The sequence below is a fragment of the Toxotes jaculatrix genome, chromosome 2 (genome assembly GCF_017976425.1).
Source record: "Toxotes jaculatrix isolate fToxJac2 chromosome 2, fToxJac2.pri, whole genome shotgun sequence".
NCBI lineage: Eukaryota > Metazoa > Chordata > Actinopteri > Toxotidae > Toxotes > Toxotes jaculatrix.
Window position 1 is genome coordinate 12,050,494 of NC_054395.1, and position 20,159 is coordinate 12,070,652.

Sequence of the window (20,159 nt, forward strand, 5' to 3'; positions counted from 1 at the left end):
TACAAAGGATGTCATGTTGATTACTACAGATGTCTTTTATTTTATTTAACAAATCCAAAACTGTGCTATGCGGATGCTTACTTGTGTAAAAAGTTGAATTTTGAACAAAATGCCCTCTTCACAGTGTAAACGTTAAATGAAAAAATAAGTAAATGAAAAATAGAAATTTGGATATTTCAACAAATACCTTAAACATGAATGACATACTGTACATTACCTTCAGGCTATAGTCAGTTTAATTCAGATCATTAAAGTGAACTTTACTGATATGAACGACAGTTGCAGAAGCATTTCAGAAAGACAGAATGCAATTAGATTTGCATATTCACTTTAGAAGTCCACCAGAATGATACTCGGTAAAGGGCCATATGGTGCAAAGTGAAGACATCAGATTTATAACAGTTTGACTCAGAAATACATGAGCCGTTGTTTCTCACATTGTGGCATGCTGAGCCACAGATCCAGGCCCTGCTCTGTTACTCCTCATTAACCTCTACTGAGACTTTTGTGCCACTGGAGAGAAAATTAAAAAAAAAACGTATATGGAACATATTTTGAAAATCGGGCTGGTATTTTTCCATCCCTGTCCCACTTGGTGTTCTCTTCTTCTCTTCTCTCTGGTTCTTCCTGTTTATCTTGATCTCTCCTGTCCTTCTTTTTCACAGGAGATCACAGGTACACATTTCTGAGTCCTCAGAGGAATGATGGAGGATATTTTATGAAGAAGTGACAGACACTCTGTTTGTATGAGGATTTTATCCTCAGAGCTTTCAGATTACTGGGACTTCCGTCTGTCGCAAGCACAGACACACAAACCTGCAGATCTGCACACAGAGACGCACACATTGAACACAAAACAGTGGAAAATAAGAACGAAAATAGATGACAAAAAACAACACATATGGAGTCGCACAGAAGTGTACTGTGCTGGTGGCGTGTACAAATCAAAGCAACAACCCAAACACACACAGTCGTGTAGTAAACGACACAAACACACATTCATTTAGAGCATTTTAATACATATTCATATTCTTTTGTGATGTTTTTTTTGGCCAGCTTTGCATGACATTTTTTTAAATTGAGGTTATTACATAACATTATCCTTTAATCACTAACAAACACCAATTGCGTAAGTGTATCGATGGTTTCTTTATGATCTAAAAATCTAAGTTGGATAAAAAAAAATCTGCCAATATACATGTACTTACATGAAAAATAAATATTATTTTGCTTAGTCAAAAGACTGCACCTTATACATCTATAGAGGAGTTCAGTGGCTCTGTTTACATACACAGCTGTTCTCTGAGATGTATTCAGTTCTTCTGCCAGATGTGGAAGATGCTCATTATAGTAATTCAAGCACAGATAATGTAACATAATGAGGTTGCCATATTACATAACACTGCAACACTTTTTTTAATAACATAGCATGTATGATGAAAAACTTGGCCCAGTAATTTAATACAAATTAAAATTAAGCTTAGCTATCTCCATCAGTCCATTGATCAGTATCTGCTGTTCAATACAGAATGGGGCAGCTGTGTTTTAGTTCAAAATCCATATTTTTCCAGTTTTAAGTTACACATATAAACAAAAACATAATTCAAAAATGGATTTCTGTAGCATGCCCACTGTGTGTCTCATTTTTCTGAGAACTGTGAATGTCCCCAGTTTTGTGAGCATGTGTCTGTAAGCATTTAGAGAGTTGGGAAATGATTGATTTCCAGTGTTCCACCACAACAATTTGCGCCCACAACAACCCTCTGTTAACTAAAACCAGGTATAATGAGTCATTGTTAATTGGAACAGGAATTCTCTGAATCATATTTAGTCATAACAAAACAATTGAATTTTCCAGTAATGGGTTTCATTAAAATTCAGTTTGCGTACTTTGGTGCAAAATTATCCTCCTGTTGTCCATGAGACTATACCCATCAAATTAATGACAGCATAGACAAGGTGGGGAGATTAAACTCACTCTGCACATGCTCAGTTAGATTTTGTCATCTTGCTTACAAAACAAGAAACTTCCAGAGAAAGTTACCAGCAAAAATTATTTTTCCCCCTTTAAAGTAAAAATATACATTTTTTTATGAGATATATTTTTTATCAGATATGTTTTTTGGATACCAACCTGAGATCAAATGTCCAGGAGGTATTATTGGAATGGCTGTAAGCTAAAAATAGAAATGCTTATCATGTGTCTAACTAGCAATCAGGGTAGTTCACATGAGGTGAAATCATGGCTGGTCATATTGCCACATTGTAACGCCTTATTAACAGTTCCTGAACCATGCACATTTAAGATTAGTTTCATTTATGTTTTAAAAACCTAAAGCTCGACATCCTGAGTTAATGATAATAAGTTGCATGATAACAGTCAGTGGAAAGAGATGGAAAGACAGACTCATCTATTTTAAATACCTGTTTAAACTTTTTTGAGGATGTGTGTTCTACTCATTAAACTATTTCCTTGTATCATAATTTCACAACTTCCCCTCTTTATTATTTCAAGGAGTTGGTGGAAAGCAAAACAAAACTAAAAGGAAAGCAAATATTGGACTTACATTTTTCAGAAGACCCGAAACACAAATACATGCTAATGTTTCTGTGTCAGCTGGATGTATAAATAGATGACTATTTGCTAACATGTTCAACACATCAGCTTAAAGGTGCCCTGTGGAGCTTTCTTCTGAACAAACAAAAGCTCTGTTTACATTCAGCTTTCATCACCTTTGTGTGTATCCTTGTCTTCTATCAAATTTGCTGAATGCATTTCCTTCATGATAAAAACATTTGCAAAGCCAAATTACTGAATATTTTTGAAACCTGCATTGTTTACATATGTTTACTAGTTGAATACTTTATTTAATGTCAGTGTTTGCTATGCTGCCCCCAAGTGGCCAAAAGATTACTGCTGCTTTAACTAAGTAGTTTTATATGGTTACATCTAACCAAACATGAATTGAGGTGACAGAACACAAAACAGTCATTTCAATAATTTTTGTATAGTGGCTCTTTATACTGATCAACACTGAGAGCTACCAATCATTTAGTGAGACAATGACATCTGTCATTTAGTTTGAGGGGAGAGGGGTTTTGTAGAAGCTTAACAGGAAGTTTTCTTTCTGTACTTTCTGTAAATGAGGTTAAACAGATTTCCGTGACTGGGGAAATGTGTAGTATGCAGCCTATGTGAGTGTGTGTGTGTCAGAAAGAGAGAGAGAGATAGATAGAGAGAGAGAGAGAGAGAGAGAGAGAGAGAGAGAGAGTACGAGGGTGTGTGAACACTCATTTAGTTTTTCCCTCAAACGTCGCTGACTGCATTCTTCACTTGGCGGGTAGCGAGAGCAGAGCATCGGAGGCAGACGGAAAGGAAAGAGAAAGAGACATATACATATACATACAAAGAGAGAGAGAGAGAGAGAGACAGAGAGAGAGAGTAAGAGAGAGAGTAAGAGAGAGACGGAGGTTGGAGAGTCCGAGAAGAAGCTGAAACTTCACTGCAGACGCTCCTGCGCAGGTTGGTTCAACCTCTATTAAATTATGTTAACATCCTCATGATATATTTGTGCATACAGGACTGAAGAGTGCACCTCAGTTTTGACCTAAATATGAGGTTCCACTCCGGGGGGTTTCACATCCAGCATCAGCCTAAAATTCCTGTAGATTTTGGTTTTAACTTTGTAGTTTTGCAGTGATGTTCGCACAAGCAGCATCTTCTCTGGCTTCCTCCATTCATCTTTTGCACAGTGAGAAAACCCGCAGACCTTAATATTGATTGGATCGTGCGTAATTCCACTACTATATGCACTGGCAGCGACAGCAGCAGCCAAAGCAGATGAATCGATGCTTTACAAAGCTATAGTGTCAGCTCAGTCAGAGACACTTGCGTTTCAAATCGTTTGCTCTTTTTCTGAGCACCGCGCACGAGTGAACCAGCATCATCCTAATGTCCAGTTACGCGGAGAAAGGTTTGACTGCAGCAGAGATGAAAACAAAAGCGAGGGTTTAGTGCACACATGTCACGGGAGCAGTTTCCAATTAGGATCCACTCACACGTTTACAAGTTTGGTGATAATGACTGTTTCCACATGTGCGATGCACATGATTCACTGTTATTCAGAGTCATTCGTGTGCTTTGTTATGATACCATCAGCTGAAATGAGCCACATTTCCCACCGTACAGCATGGGCTGTAAACAAGAAATGTGATCTATTGTGGAGGGTAAAAAAAATCAGGCAAAATCCAATGTAGCCGCATTCTGATGCCAAAAGCATTGCTGGCTAATATAAATTCTAGAGATGGGAATTCATTGTAGTTATCACATCAGGTGGATGTTTCAAGCAAGAAAGCGGCCATATAGTAGGATCATATTTTATCGGGTTGATTATAGCCGATTAAATGTTGAAGTGGGAGCTTGCAGGCTGTCAGGTCACTAAACCTGAAAGGCGACACCCGAACACCTCGGGAAGTAGCTTCACGCCAGGACTATTTTTACCTCCGGCGGTGCGCCCGGCGACCCTGTCCTCTGTATTGTACTGTAATGCAACACATGCCAGTAACACTATGTAGATATGCTGTGTATCCAGCAGGACCCGATGCCAGAAAAGCTCATGTGTAAAGCGAGAGATACGCCCCCAGGGGGGGCCCGGGGGGAAGGGGGGCCGGGGGGCTCCAGTGTAAGTGCATCTCAGTTTTTTTCCTGTGTGCAGCTTTACAAGGTTTGGCAGAGGAAGAGAGACAACGAATTGGCGAGATAGACGGATTTTTGTATTCAGCGGTTTTATTTGGCTGTAAGTCAGCTCAGTGTGTATGTGCTGCGCTGGACGGAGAAGAGCGCGCTCGTGCATGTGCGCGTGCGAGTGACAGATAAGAAAGAGATAGAAATACAGAAATAAAACACTTAAATAAAATTCTCATTATTACCATTCAACTGTTATATCTTATTTTATCATAGACTCTCTATGTTGATGCGTGATCATATTCTTTAGTTTTTTATATGATTTACTTTCAGATTTGTTTTTCTTTCACTACAGTGGTCTGTACAAATGCAGTTGATTTTATAATGGACGTTTCATAGTGTATATAGTGTAAAGTGCAAACAAAAGTGTCTTCCTACTCGATAAATGATTATAGGCTGCTTACAACGCAAACCTCAGACACTACAACCTTTGGCAATTCTGCAAGTACAGGTGTTATAATTATAGATGTGGTCATGACAATAAAGCTAATTTGAATAGAGAGAGTGTGTGAGAGAGCGAGAGAGACCATGTGGAGAGCGTGGGGGTTGAGAGAGAGAGAGAGAGAGAGAGAGAGAGAGAGAGAGAGAGAGAGAGAGAGAGAGTGGTTGAGAGACCTTGTGGAAAGCAGAGCATATGGTCTCGTGACGTAACGCTCTGACAACATTGCCTTTGCTTGTGTGTGTGTGTGCGCGCGCGTGCGTGCGCGCGGTTGAGGATTAGATCCGGCATATCCTAACCTACAGACCATGTCATCTCCGATGCATGCCTAAGACACGCACCAAAGATAAACAACAACAATAATAATAATAATAACAATGAACACAGTGACCGCCGCCACCTGCTTGCTCGTCGCCGGCTTCAGCTGCTACCTCTATGGCAGCGATGTGTTGTTATCGCTGCTCCGTGTCTCTGTTGCAGACTCTTCCATGCCCGAGCCGGGAGCTGCTCCGCGGCGGAGTCCGCAGGGAGTCCCCTACACCGACCTGCAGCACATCGTCAACGCCGATGGACTGCACCTGTTCTGCCGCTACTGGGAGCCAGCTGGTCCGCCAAGGTCAGTGAAGAACGGAGCGGAAAAAAACTAGCGGAAAGTGTGTTTGTTTCACTCTATCTATACCCGATGTGTGTGTGTGTGTGTACGACAATCTTGATGGAGTAGCATATAGTGTGTACCAAGGCAGTTGGGTTAATTTTAGGTGCTGTTTGAAATGATTGTTCAGTGCTGTTGGGCGAAAGTAATCCTATTCACATGGTTGTTTTCAGTGGTTGAGTCACATGAGGACTTTGACTTTCTTTAGGCTTCCTGTAGGGTCATCTTTAGACGTGTGTGTGTGTGTGTGTGTGTAGTCCAGCTGTAGTTAAAGCACACAGTGGAGTCTATTCTACAGTAACCCTGTCTTCTCAGCCTTTATCCCTGAGAGTGTAAAACAAACACCAGTATGTTCAAATCCACACTCACACACACATTTTTTTAAATTCTGGTTTTATTTTCACTCAGCCGCCAAGGAGGGGTATCAGCTTTGTGACTGGTCAAACACTTGACCAATCAGCATTCACCTGCTTCTATACACTGTCACAGTAAAATCCACACTACTACATTTTCTGTTTTTAATCATTTTTTACTTATTCGAATTATCATATAGGGGCACATTATGTAGAGACACACCTGAAGAGTAACTTGTGCCGCTCGTTGTTAAAGCTCTACCAGCTGTAACTCAGTAACCTTACAGTGATAAATGCATATGTAGAAGTTTGACCTCGTTCCATGCATATAACAACACATCATCTTCACATAGAGGGATCTTATCCTCAGTCATACTGAAGTCTTGGTCTGACAAAAACATCACCAGGTCAAAAGGAGACAACAAAATGACATTAGGGATGAAAAAGTGGAATTAAACTGGATCAGTCTGTAGGAGCCTTTAGTAAAGCTGGACAGTTTTTAGTCTCATTCAATGAGCCAAGCTCGTTAAAACATTATAATTATGTTAATCTCTTCATAGTGGCGACCAACAGATGCACCAGTGACTCATACTGGGTCGTGACCCCGTTAAGAAAAAAACAAAAAAAACAGGAGCAGTTACTTGTTCAGCCCTCTAGACAAGTTAAAATTTTACATTTTGTTAATATAGGAGTCTGGGTTTAATTGTCATACATGCGTCCTGGTTGACTGGATATGTCATTTCAAAACAGAGTCAATGACACATTTCACACCATGACTGAATACTCACCAGCATCAAAATCAACAACACAATTACACTATATCTCAGCTATTTACTGTAGAAAGTCACAGATTTCACTGCAGTCAAACTCAAGCATCTCATCCTGGAGTCCAGACTTACATATCAGATCAGTTAACTTGGACCCACAGTAGACTGCCACCCTTCATTTGACATACAACACAAATGTAACACCCTTCAGGAGATCACAAATTCTATAGCAGGAGTGTCTTGTGGAGTACAGTATGTTTTGTTGAGCAGAGTGTAGCCCCCCCCCCCCCCCCCCCCCCCCCCCTTTTTTTTTTTTTTAAAACCCGACTTTCCAAAGGTGCTAGCCATCATATGTCAACAGCTGTCTCCTCATACTCTCAAACCTTTGTGTTTTTCAGTTGGGATTATATTGTCAACCCCAGTGAACAGCATCAAAGTTCATTTGCAAAAAGCCTGATATCCTGACTCATCAGGCATTCTGGTGTATGAAAGAGTGTGAACACTGTTGTCTGTTAGCCAAAAAGACACCAAACTGCACAACTAGTTGATTTATAGGTCCAGTTTATGACACACACACACACGCACACGCACACGCACGCACACACACACACACACACACACACACACACACACACACACAAATACACTTCTTACTGGTTTAATAGTGATATTTTCTGCCGTCATGCTGGAGGCCCCCTAGCTATGCACTTCCAGCAGTTTTTAAGTCCGGCTCCTCTGCCCTCCCCACACATGTGGTTGTGGCAAAGCATGAAAGTGAAGACAGATGTCACACTTAAACTCGCTTACAAACCACATAGTTGCATGCAGGGTGTGAGTACAGAAGGAAGGAGATGTTACAGAAACCGGAGGCCCACATAACATCTGGAGTCAAGATATTACTGATCAAGCGCACACTCCCACGAGGCTCATGGCCTCCGCAGAACATTAACTGACACTTTATCTGTGCCTGTGCTGTGTAACTGCTCCCTTAACTGTGGCTTGTAGTTTACAATAGTATGTGTGTGTTAAATTAAAAAAAAACCTTGGTAGTGTTGTTTTTGTGTTAGGAGGTGCAGTTTGATATACTCTGCCACTGCTTGTTAATGTGGAACAAACATTTGACCTTATTGTTGCCCACGATGCCACTGAGGCCGCACCGTTGTCACACAGAATCTCGTTCCCAGACCTTTGCCCACACTCCCAAATGAACAAAAATCTACTTATGCACCTACGTGCTCATATATTTTAAGCTTGCAGCTTTTCAACAAAGAGTTTTTGGAAATACATATGTTTCCTACACATCCTCCCAAAACCACAAATAAAGCAAATGAACTGCGCAAATCATTTTTGTCCTGCAAATCATGTATGTTAGGAGTAAAAAGCTGAATGACCGCAGGCTTAAAATAGCCGCAGATTTCTCTCTGTGCTGTAACTGTTTTAGAGCCGAGGCTTTGGGTGCTTATATAAGAGCTGTTTCAGTGGAGGCCAGCCAGTGACCATGCTAAAAATGCATGCAGTCATGCTAAAGAGAGACTATGTGCGAGTCCATGAAAATGTTGTTTATCGTGATGTTGGCTTTTAAAGGCTGATACCAGTATTTGTGTATTGGTGCCTCATGTATTTTGTGTCTGATTTGAGTGCAGTGGACCCATATTGAATGAATTCATTGCCACAGAATCTGAGCATTCAGACGTTCCACTGAAAAAATGTTTACGTATCACAGGGGAAAAGCCTCAGAAGCTGCATTTAGACTTTCACAGGATCCTTAAATCCTTCACTAAAACCCAGACTAATTAAATTCTTTCAGCTGAGCTAGCAGCTCCTACAGACTGGCTGAGGTAGGTTTATTGCAGGTTTTATAGGGTGACAAAAGAGAAGCTATTCAGTAAAGTCACATCCTCACCTCCATCATATTGGTGGAGGCCTTATATATATATAACGTTTAACTGAAAGCCAGTATGAGGTCAGGACATTCCAAAACTGATTCAGCAGTCTTAAAATGTGTTTTTTTCCGTTTCATGTATCAGACTGCAGTTATCGTTCGGAGAGATCAGCACAAACCCACGGCTAAATGTCTTCACACAAGTATACACACTCTCTCTGTTATCAGATTGTAAAACTGATGAGCACAAATCAAAACACTCCAGCCTGTTGTCTGTCGTACATCCTACACTTAAGAAATTCTTTGATACACACCCACCTCTTTTAACACAAACTCTGATGTTTCACAATAAAAGAGCTCTCAGTGGTCCGGATGATGGATCCTCCAGACTCACAGCTACCCACTCACTGCAGCAGTCAGATTAGTAATTCAACACAATGTGACACAGCGTGCCAGAACCAAATTTATGAAATCTGAGGCTCTGTAGATGCAGTTTAGCTAGAATCTTACAGCATAATTATAAGTATTGGAGTTAAAAATGTGGTTATAGCCATTGGTATGAATAGGAAATAGGACGTAGAAGTTGAGGATGCTCTTAAAATATACCACATTTCTAATATGTTATACTGTATGCAAGGTTGAATGAGTTTTAGGTTTCTCACTTTTGTGATTAGAATAGTTTCACAGTAGCAGCTAATGCCGTGATAATCTTTTGATGAGAAACTGACTGATGATTATTTCCTTAATTAATCAGTCAATAATCCAAATGATCAATAATCATTTGGTCCACAAAATGACAGAAAATAGTAAAAAATCAGTCAAAGCAGCAAAACTGTGTTCTTAAAAATGGCTCAAACGATGTAGCGATTATCAAAAACCTTGCAGGCGATTCAGAAGTAAACTTGCTATGTGCTGGAACCATGGCGATAGGCAGCAGTTTGCTTTTTATTGACTCAGCTACCTTCACCAACTGTAGGTCAGACAGTTTATTGCGCAGAGTGTTTGTTTAGCACAAAAGCGGAAATTAACTGTTTAATATTCAGTCTAACTCTCAGTGGAAGGGAAAAGCCAATGCAAAGTGAGCTCTCTATGACCTTTGGGTGAAATGACAGAGTGGTGGAGAGGTCTTAGAAAGGTCAGATGACTTTAGTTAATTGTTACATTAGTCTGTGGCCATCAAAAAAGATCAAAAACATCCAGCTACCTTTAAGTTTGTTTTCTCTGTTAATGATTTTCATCATTCATCATTTTCATCCATCAGCCAGTTTAATGTTTAATAGTGAAACTGAATCTTGAGCTGTTGAACCAGATAATCCCAAACATTTACAGTTAATTAATGTTCAGACTCTGGTGGATGGATGATAAAATGTATTAGCAAAAGCAGGTGAATGCAGGTGACAGACTAAAAACACTCCAGGCCAAATATCGTCATGTGTCTAAATGTCCTTTAAGGACAGTAATGACATCAGCAAAGGACAGTATGTAAACTTAGCCTAAGTAACCAACATATGCTGAGTGTGCAAACCATTAGTGTAACCTTCCTCATATTGATTTTTGTTGTTACTCTCCTCTTCCATTCTTTATGTGTCTCCTTTTGTCTCCCTTCCAAATTAATTTTATTATTGTTGTTAAATGAGGAAACTCAAAATTATTTATAGGAAATTGCAGTTTTTAATTTGGGTGATGGTTAGACATTACTGTCACGTATAGTATCTGTACAGTGTCAGTTATCATATTAAATTTTATTTTCACATTGATGTTACTGTTTTGTGGAATGAGCATGTGGAATTTTCTCTAAAAAGAAAAACTTATGTAAATATAATTTTAATGCAGGTGTTACATGCAATACTATGCAGATATGCCACAATCTTTAATTGAAATGTTTATTGTATTGATGGATGTGAAAATGGGATCAAAGGTCATGGGCTCCTGAAAAGCCTTTTCACTAGAACCAGGAAGTAGGTGAAAGGTGGAGGGGTGGAGGGGAGGAGCATCAGCAGTGACTGACAGATCTTCCAATAGACGTCTAGCTGGGGCTTTGAACCCACATGGAGACCAGTATACCAGCCATGCATGCACCGCACACCAGCAGTATCACTAATCTTTGTATACAACTGACAGACACAAACACACACAAATCTTGTGCAAATGGGTCATGCTGTTATCGATGTTTTCGCTGATGGAGTCTGGATGAGTTTCCTTTCCTGTTTGTCTTTCTGTGGTTGGACTATTTAATTCCCCTGCTGTTCACTGCCGCCGTTGTCAGGCCTGTCGGTGGAGGATACTTTACAAACAGAAACACTTTTTAATGGTTCCCTTCGTCTTTTTGCCTCGCGGCAAATTTTGGTAGAGTAACGCAGTCTATAAAATATTATGGCCACTTGTATTTCCATTAAATTCACTGAGTGGGTGTTTCCAGGTGCCAGCTGTGATCATTTACTATAATATGAAAAGGAGGCAGAGAAAAACAATTTCAGTCAGTTTTCAGTTTTCATTCCACCGATGCTTGTATTCACTGTGACTTAATGATTTTATTAATAATGTAACAGTATGTTATAATTCCTGCATTAGTAACATTACTGCCAACAGCCTCAACGCTGAGAGTGTAAATAATTACCACTGTATTCAATTTAAGTATTATCATTCCTCACGTATTAGATTGACTTCTGCTGCTGTGCTGATGTATTAAATATTATGATAGATTAAATGTAATTTGATGATACCTGTGGGAAGAGCGTAATGTTGCAACAGCAAGTAGCAGCAAGTTACATCAAAGAAAAACAGAGTTACATAAGAAGAGAGCGAAGTAATGACGCAAACATACAAAGTTTGAATTTCAACACTAAGTGATAAATAGCAGCAGTGGTATCAGAGGAATTTTTTTTCCCCTGAGGCAGGATAGTGTATGATAAAACATTTGAAATATTTTTGTAAGGTAAAAAAAGAAAGAATAAAAGGCATATTTTTCATCAAATTCTTGTTCTGTTTCTGCCTGAAGATAGTTTGGGTGTAATTTATGTACAGTATGTATCCACAGATGACAGTGTGCAGTGTGCTGACACACAGTGTTCCTCTCAGGTCAGTTTTGCATTGGATGCGTTGAGTTTTACAGTATCAGTTAACTTCATTCAGTTTTCAACCATGAGGGAACTATCAAAAAACCTTTGCATGTGCATCTCATTTCCACATCCTTCAGCCGTTTAGTTTCCTGTTTCCTCACAAGAAGCAGGTGAATTTAAGTAATGTTTTTTCTGAGGCATCTCAAAGAAAATGCCTCAAACTGAAAAAATGATTCTGAAGCCTCTGACTGTTTTTCAGCATAGCCTCTCTTCGGTTTACATTTAGTTTTTCACTGGTGTAAACCCTCCTGCTGTGACTGCCTCCAATTCTCTCCATCAAAAGAGAGAGAGAATTACTTTCTCTCTCTCTTTTGTTTTTTCCTGTGCAGCACACAATCACACACCTTCTGCAACTACCCCCTCATTTCTGGCTTTCTTTTCCATACTGCTTTGTCACACCTCATCCGTCTCTCAGACTCCATCTCTTTTTCCACCTGTCACATTGTTCTTTTCTGTCGTATCCACTTTGTTTTGCTCCAAGTGCATCAAATCTTCCTGGCACCGGGGAATTCACAGGTTCTTACAAAGTCTGAAGGTGTCTTAAACAGTGTTGCCATGTTTTGAATTAAGCAGAATAAAATTACAAAGCAATATTTGTGTCATCCTCATCCATACAGAGCAGGGTTAGTAGTGCAAAATGCATCATAATTTGGTTGCTTGCTGCCAGTTTGTCCCGTGGTCACCTGTGATATTGCAGTGAACAAAAAAATACCATTTTCCCTATAGACCACTATTCTAAAAGAGGCATCTGTGAAACTGTTGGGTTTTATGAGTGCAAAACTTTCCCGGAGCCTAGAAAAGCTGTTTTTATTTGTGTGGTGCTATCCCAATGCAAAGCCTGCTGCAAAACCTTGAAGATGGAAAACTTTTTTGGCTTATGTGCTTGGGCGCCATGTTTGAGTGCGGTATCCGATCCTTCCACCATTTTGGACTCTCCAGCACTCTGGTCCCTTTTATAGTTTTTCAAAAGCTATTGATGTCCTGTCTCCTGTCTCTCTCTGTCTACCCGTTCTATCTTTAGTTCTCTCTTCTCCTTTCCTTTAATCTTTGCCTCTACATTTCTGTACTTAATGCACACCCTTATAACTGTACATTCACCGAGTCTGCATTTACCAGCACTGATGTGGTCACCCACCCACATACATGTATGTCCACACACACACACACACACACACACACACACACACACACACACACACACACACACACACACACACACACACACACACACACAAGCACACTGAGGATCACATCCTTTGGGCAGCCTTTCAAAGGTTGTTTTGATTGTTTTTCCTCGACTCATGTACACTGTGATATGTGCAAGATTAAAGTAAAGGAAAACACGCACACACACACACACACACACACACACACACACACACATACAAGTCTAAGTCAATTAATGAGATTAGCATGCCAGTGTTCAGTCATTCTATCTCGTCCTCTGTCTCCTGCCAAGCCTGGACACGCAGACACCAAAATGTTAAGTTAATTTAACACTACAGTATGTTTACATGAGGCCACACCAGCAATGGCTAATGCAACACGTCCTCATGGTGTTTGAACAATTGTCCCAGAGATGCAATTATGTTAAAAAAAATGTTCCTGAAAAATGCAAACTAGTGAATACGAGATTTAGATTTAGAGGCCTGCACACCCAAATAGGTATTTTCAGTTATTCGGTCAGATTAAACCTCGTTCTGCCCAAACAGGTGCAACAAAACAAGAGAGTCAGGGTGGTACAACACCTGCACCCCCTAGAAAGAAAGGCACAGGTGTTTCTAATAACATTAAGGCTGGCTCTGTTATATTCAGGTGTCCCTGGTGAGTCATGACAGTGTGGCAGCGAGTCAGCTTGATCAATACCAGAATACCCTGAAACTGAAGCAGCTAAATGGAATTCAGCCATGATTAATGTTATTATTCACACCTGTGCTTTTCTTACTGCAACAAATCAAAATGTCTTCCATGGAAAATGCCTGTTGTTTACCTGTAATTCAGGCGATTTAGGACAGAAATAAAGTTCCCAAAAATGACGGAAAACTCATTGAATTTCACGTCAGGGTTATAGTGGAAACTCTGTAAGGATTTTGTTGCTTTTTGTTGTAATTGTGGGCATTTGTCAACTCGATGCCTAAAACACTCAAGATTTTTTGCTTTCCATGTAAAATTCACAGATGAAGGTGCAGAATGTGGCATGTGAGCATGGTTGGAAGGTTTGTTAGTTCCTAAATAACCTTGGAGTAGCCAGTCAGCATTACATTAAGGGGATTAGGTTCTTGGCTTTGTTTTGGGCCTGTGGCTGTTTGGAGTAGCTGTGAGCAGGGCCAGAGGGAGGGCTCACTCATTGAATGTTTTAATAAGGCTGGTTATAAGCCATGTTGTTCCAGCAACTGAAATGGTGTGGGAGACAAGTAGGTTTCTAGTTCCCATGAGAGATGAGAAAGTGAGGAGAGATAATGAGAAAGAAACATGAAAAGCCTCTTTTCTTGTACCTGGAAGATTAAAATACTTCAGTCATACACAAAATAATCAATATATTTGAAGGCACAATGAGCATTTTAGGGGAAAAAGCAACACAACAGCATAAGGTTTAGAGTTAATGTGCAGCTGGTCCCACTTTCAGCACAGACTATAAACTACTCAGTTAATAAAACTATTTTTATTAACTGATTAGTTGATCTACAATTAACCAACAGCTAGTGCAGCTATAACAGCTCATTCATATGAATACTGCCCCAGATTATAAATCATCCACTAAGAGTGAACTGAGTCTAAAGGCTAAAAGCCAGGCCAATCATAAAGTACAAGGATTGATGTAGATGATGCTGCTGCTTCCAACTTCTTTAAACGCCTTAAACTTGTGAGAAATAATTCAAAGTACAGTAGGTGTTCAATATACAAAATACAGTATAATTCTGTATATAAAATGCATCCAGAAACTAACTTTGTTGGAACGTTTAAAAGACACTTGACATTTTCAAACCTGCCATGTTAACAAGTCTTTTCATTGGGGAGAGGTATGCATTGGTCCTCTCAGGTGAAGGAAAGGTTCAGGTTGATGTCTTGAAGTAAAGTAATAAAATGCCAACATGTCACAGTCTATTGAAGTAACACTTGTTCCAAGCAAATGCCCATTGAGCCTTACCAGACCACTTACAGCAAAGTGGAAAGTGGCTTTGCGCAGCTGAGCCAACATACTGTTGATGCCTGAATATTGTCACTTGTCTGCAGATGCCTGTAGCTGAATGAATGCAGACATCTGTTAAGATTAGATCTCTGGGTAATTAAATCCTTCAGACCTTCAAAAAATGCAGACTTTCTGTCTCCTACTGTTAGCTGTCACCAGATATTTTGCCTTTATTTGATTTTTTTTTATTCTTCCTGACAACTCTGATGTACTTAAAGCTAAAATTCACCAGTGGAAGCAAAGATGGAGAAAAAAAAAGTGAGAGAGAAGACAGAAGAGAGAGATCACTAAGTAGACCAAAGAGGCGTTTAGAGAATGGAAGATGAAGACATTCTTACAGAAAGACAGACAGCAAATTACAAATGTCTCATTACAACGCTGGTTTTCAGTGGCGTGTGCAGTGTGGTGTTCACTGTACAGTCGTCTTTACAATGAACCTAGATTAGCCCCATTAAACCCCTGCTGCCCCTTGGCATGTCTGTTACAGAACATTATGCCTATACAAAGACAGTCTTTCACACACACACACACACACACGTATAGACACTCACAGAGCCAACAAGTGCAGAGGAAGTCTTAGCCCGAGGCGAAGGCTTCCTAAAAGGAGGGAAAGAGCTGGAAGTGAAAATGGAGTGATTCGCTAATGAAGCCAGATGAACAGCTACTCTCATTCTACCCTTCCTTACCCACCACCACCCTCACCCCTCCCCACCTTGCACTCACTCATTTTCTCCTCGTTTCCCTTCTTTTTTGTCACTGAATACATTTGGGCTAATTGTCTGCTGTTGCTGCTGATTGAAGCTCTCACAGGCTTCTCAGCACTGCTGCTACTTAGAGAAACAACACCGGAGCGTTTCAGAGCTGCTTCCGTGCTGAATGTGCACTGCTAGAAGAAGTAAAACTTCTTCTTCTAAAAAAAAAACTTGTACGAGAGCCACCGGCGACTCCGTTAATTAACAAAAGGTATCTCTGACTAGACATGAAGTTGAAGTTACATGACACCTTCTTAATTTCTCTCTGCCATCTACTCTCTGCCCTGACTGAAATGGATTTAATAGGTGAAATTAACAAGGAATTATCCTGTTAACTTTTACATAATGCATCCGTTTTGTTTTTGACATTCAGTGTTGGTTTTAGCTTTACCTTTGGGGCATGTTTGACAAATCACTGATTCCATTCAGTGTGTGATAAGACTGTTGAAGTGCTTTAAATTGAGGGTCGACAAAGAGCTAATTGTTCAGATGGCCCAACCACAAGGGCTCTTAGATGCTATCAGTAATTGTACATGTAATTTCTGGTATTGTATATTACAGAACACTGGCATATTGGCACACCACCTGATGTCTTACATCATTCCATTTACATACGAAATGAAATCCCAGCTCATTTTACTGCATAATGCTCTCATCACCAAAAATGCTTCTGCCTCAAACCAGCTGAAAAAAGCTGAAGGATGCTTGACCTCAAGTGTTTATGTCCATGCAGCTTTCTTGAGTGAATACATAATAAATCATTTAGACGGAAACTTAGCCAGTGGATTTGCTTTTCTGAAGAAATATTTTCATACAGTCTCACTTTTGGCGAATATTTTAATGGACACTCTCAGAAAGCCAAACCACAGTTTCCATAGTTTTAGGCCATTCACACGAATTTAGAGAATAAAGAGAGCTGGGATGCCATGGCTGTTTTCTGTGTATTTATGGGTGACATTGTTTTTTTACTGGATTCCCTCAGTGTCTGTTTTGAGTCGGGCAGGCAGGGGTGTGTTGAGGCAGATAGATGGACAGATGGATGATAGCTGCTGTCTCTGAAAACACAGGCTGTCTCACTCTCAGTCTCTGTATTTGTCTGCCGATCTTTGTGTGCCTTTTTTTTTCCCATCATCCTGCCTTTATCTCAGTCTCTCACACCAACACAGGATTTTTTGTGTTTTCAGATTATTGCTGCATCAGATTGCGTTTTTTTGTCTGCTTAGTACATTTCTGCTTGAAAGTCATCTCCACCACATCAGTTCCCCTATCTCTGAACTCTAGTCCTCTTTGAGTGTCTTTCAGTAAATCCCTGAGGGAACCACACAGGATTCTATCAGCAAATCAAGGAAGCACAGCCCCATGAAGAAAAATGCAAACATTTGCTGTTTGTGTGTCTTTGTATGAGAGAGTTAAAGAGAAAGAAAAAGAAGCCAAGTGTAGGTCTGCATTTATGAAAACTTGAGTGAATTTTTTTTTCTCTCCTCTCTCCTCCTCCCAGGGCTCTGGTGTTTATTGCCCACGGGGCCGGGGAGCATTGTGGGCCGTATGATGAGATTGCACAGAGACTGAAGGAACTGTCCCTGCTGGTATTCGCACACGACCACGGTGAGTCACAAACACACACCTTACATTACATTAATGCATGCGTACATTTACACCTACGCTCGTGGCCGCCCTTGTATTCATCAGTAGTTCACGCACAGAATAGCTTGTGCACAGCTTCAAAGAAAACCCATCATCCCCCTCTCTGTCTGATAACAGGCCTCGGTAATTGTTGAGTGAACTGAGCCTGTTAGACAAAAAATTAATTAGGCTTGGTGGTACATTGCTCTATTGTTCTCCTGCAGTTTCTCTGCGTGTATGCATGCGAGTGTGTAGGTGGTGTGCTTTTATTGCACTGTCAATGAAAACTTCACAAGTGTTGGTTTGGCCAAGTGTGAATGGAACTTCTGCCTCTGTTCAGGTTTCAGTGAAAGCTGTGGATGAACCTGGTTCTGAGCTCTGACAAGAAACAGACCGGTCGCACAGTGAACTGTTGTTAGAGGATTTTGTCTGAGTCTCATTAGTAGGCAGTGGTTTTACATCTTGTTCAAGGTCCCATCAAGTCATGTAGTGTCTCAGTGGGTTTTAAAGACTCACACAGCAGACCCAGTGCGAGATCTGGTATGATAAATACAAGGAAAAAATTAGGGAATTTGGTGTTTTCTCGTCATTGAAATCTTGTGTTTAGCCAATCTTGTGTTTAGCTGTGTTTGGCCATGCTAGCAGCATGCAACTCTATGATGGCAAAGTCATCAAAGTCATGTTAGTTTGATAGTAAATAGGGAAAGGCAAGGCGAGTCTTCCCAGCTAAGCTCAGAGGCTAAACTGTGTTAATGTTCTCGGCAGGTCTTCGCTAGGACAGGAATGTGTGAACTCGTGACTGTGCCCAACTGGAAAAGAGCAGCATGTGCCTTTCTCTGAACTATTATACAGGTCAGCGACGGCAGAGAGAGACAGAGGGTGAGAAGGCAAAGAGATGAAGTCTCAGCTGTAAATATGGAAATATTTACAGAGGTAGAGATCTCAATGAAGCGCTGGCTGGGATGATACAAAAAGGAGTGAGTGATGAGGATGAGTGAGCTTGCACACAGAGGAGCAGTTTGTTCAGTGGCTTTCAGCAAAATGTCACACTGTTAAATGGAAAATACTGAACTGGAACAAGTCCCCAAAGACACTAGTTTTTTATCTATCTCTCCAACACACACAGACACACACACACAGAGACACACCGCCTTGGGCAGCTCCTCATGGAGTTCAACAGTCAAGATCTTTAACTCATTCTTCCTATATCACACTTTCTTCTGTCTCTCATGTATTTCTTTCTAATTATAGGATTCTTTTCCGTTCACGGCCTGCATAGACTGGAGGTTTCTTCCATCTGGCAGACACTGCATCTATTTACCAGTCAGCATTATTTCCAGAACAGCCTCTAAAATTCTCTGACATGCCGGCTGCTCGAAAAATCCGAAACTTAAGAGCTGACACACATAAATCATTTTCCGTTTTGCAGAATGTAGATGCAGAAATGTATGCATATCACTTTATGTGTAAATTTAAAAAAAAAAAGTCTGGCAGCAGCACTGACCTTTTTATTATCAGGCAGTGGTGAAAAATTCATAATGGGTTGTTTTGTGAGAGGCACAGATAAGCAGAAGACAGCACCAGCCTAATGCTGCTTGGTGACGCACTAATCACGTTTGTCTTCTCATTGCATTATAAGAGAATAATGGAATTTTGACATTTAATTAGATCAGTGCTCGCAAAGTCTCTGAATTCATCAGTCACTGCTGAGATCATGTTTCCTTCAACTCTGACTGTATTAGACTGGCTTCCCCAAGAGCTCATTATCAGGAAAGATATTTGCTTGAGTTTGTTTCAGACATGAAGTAGTCATCATTTTATAATAACACACGTCCATTTTATAATGATAATTTGCTGCAGCTTATAAGTTTCACTAAAGCTTAGTCACTTAGGTAATTAGTCAGTCTCTAGTAAATTGATCAACAAACTAATCAAGTCATATAAAGCATGAAGCAAAATCTTTTTCAATATTTTCCTTCTTCAGCTTCTCAAATGTGAGGATTTGTTGCTCGTCTTGTATTTAGCATTTATAAACAGAAAGAAGTTATTTAATGAATGCCTTTAAATGCCACACTGTAATGCAGCTGTAAGGGCATCTTAACGTGTTTAATAATGTACAATATTTGTCAAGTTTAAAACATTTTTTTACATTATATTGTGCTATAAGCCACTTATTAAATATGTGCTGCTTTTAAATGCTAAATATGGATTTATTTCTGTTTTATATAATTTTGAATATGCCACCATGAGCTTGAGGAAATGACATTGAGACTACACAGCTGATCAGTTAATCAAAAAATAATAATAAATTGATTCACTGAAATGAAAATAATTATTAACTGCTGTTTGTTGTATCATGAACTTTCCAATAATAATAGTACATTCCTGATGTGTTGGCACCCCATAGTCACAATGCAATGGTTCGACTAGGTAATGCATTAAATCAATGCTGCTCTTTTTCTAATACAATCACAAGCATTTTATTGTATCAGCCCACCTGTATGTAATTACCATGCACAATTGATGTTATTCTTGCTGCATAAAAGATGAGTCGACTGGATTTTCAAAATGGCGCATGAAGCACTGACTCGTCTTCTTACGCTGACTGCTGGCTTTGTATTATCATCAATTCTAAAAT

General features: G+C 40.0%; 1 protein-coding gene across 3 annotated transcripts in view; it reads left to right on the forward strand.

Annotated features, from left to right (window-relative positions):
• Window positions 1-3,321: 3,321 nt before the first annotated feature.
• The window catches only part of mgll (monoglyceride lipase), a 31,680-nt gene continuing 14,842 nt past the window's right edge, over window positions 3,322-20,159 (forward strand). Inside the window, exons 1-4 of one of the 3 annotated variants that reach the window (XM_041050780.1) lie at window positions 3,322-3,404; window positions 3,445-3,523; window positions 5,664-5,799; window positions 17,397-17,503. In XM_041050780.1, coding sequence (XP_040906714.1) covers window positions 5,672-5,799; window positions 17,397-17,503 — 235 coding nt within the window. In that variant the 5' untranslated portion in view covers window positions 3,322-3,404; window positions 3,445-3,523; window positions 5,664-5,671. Of the gene's footprint in view, window positions 3,416-3,444; window positions 3,524-5,482; window positions 5,800-17,396; window positions 17,504-20,159 lie in introns of those variants that run through there. The other 2 variants (XM_041050789.1, XM_041050772.1) reach the window with 2 other exon arrangements.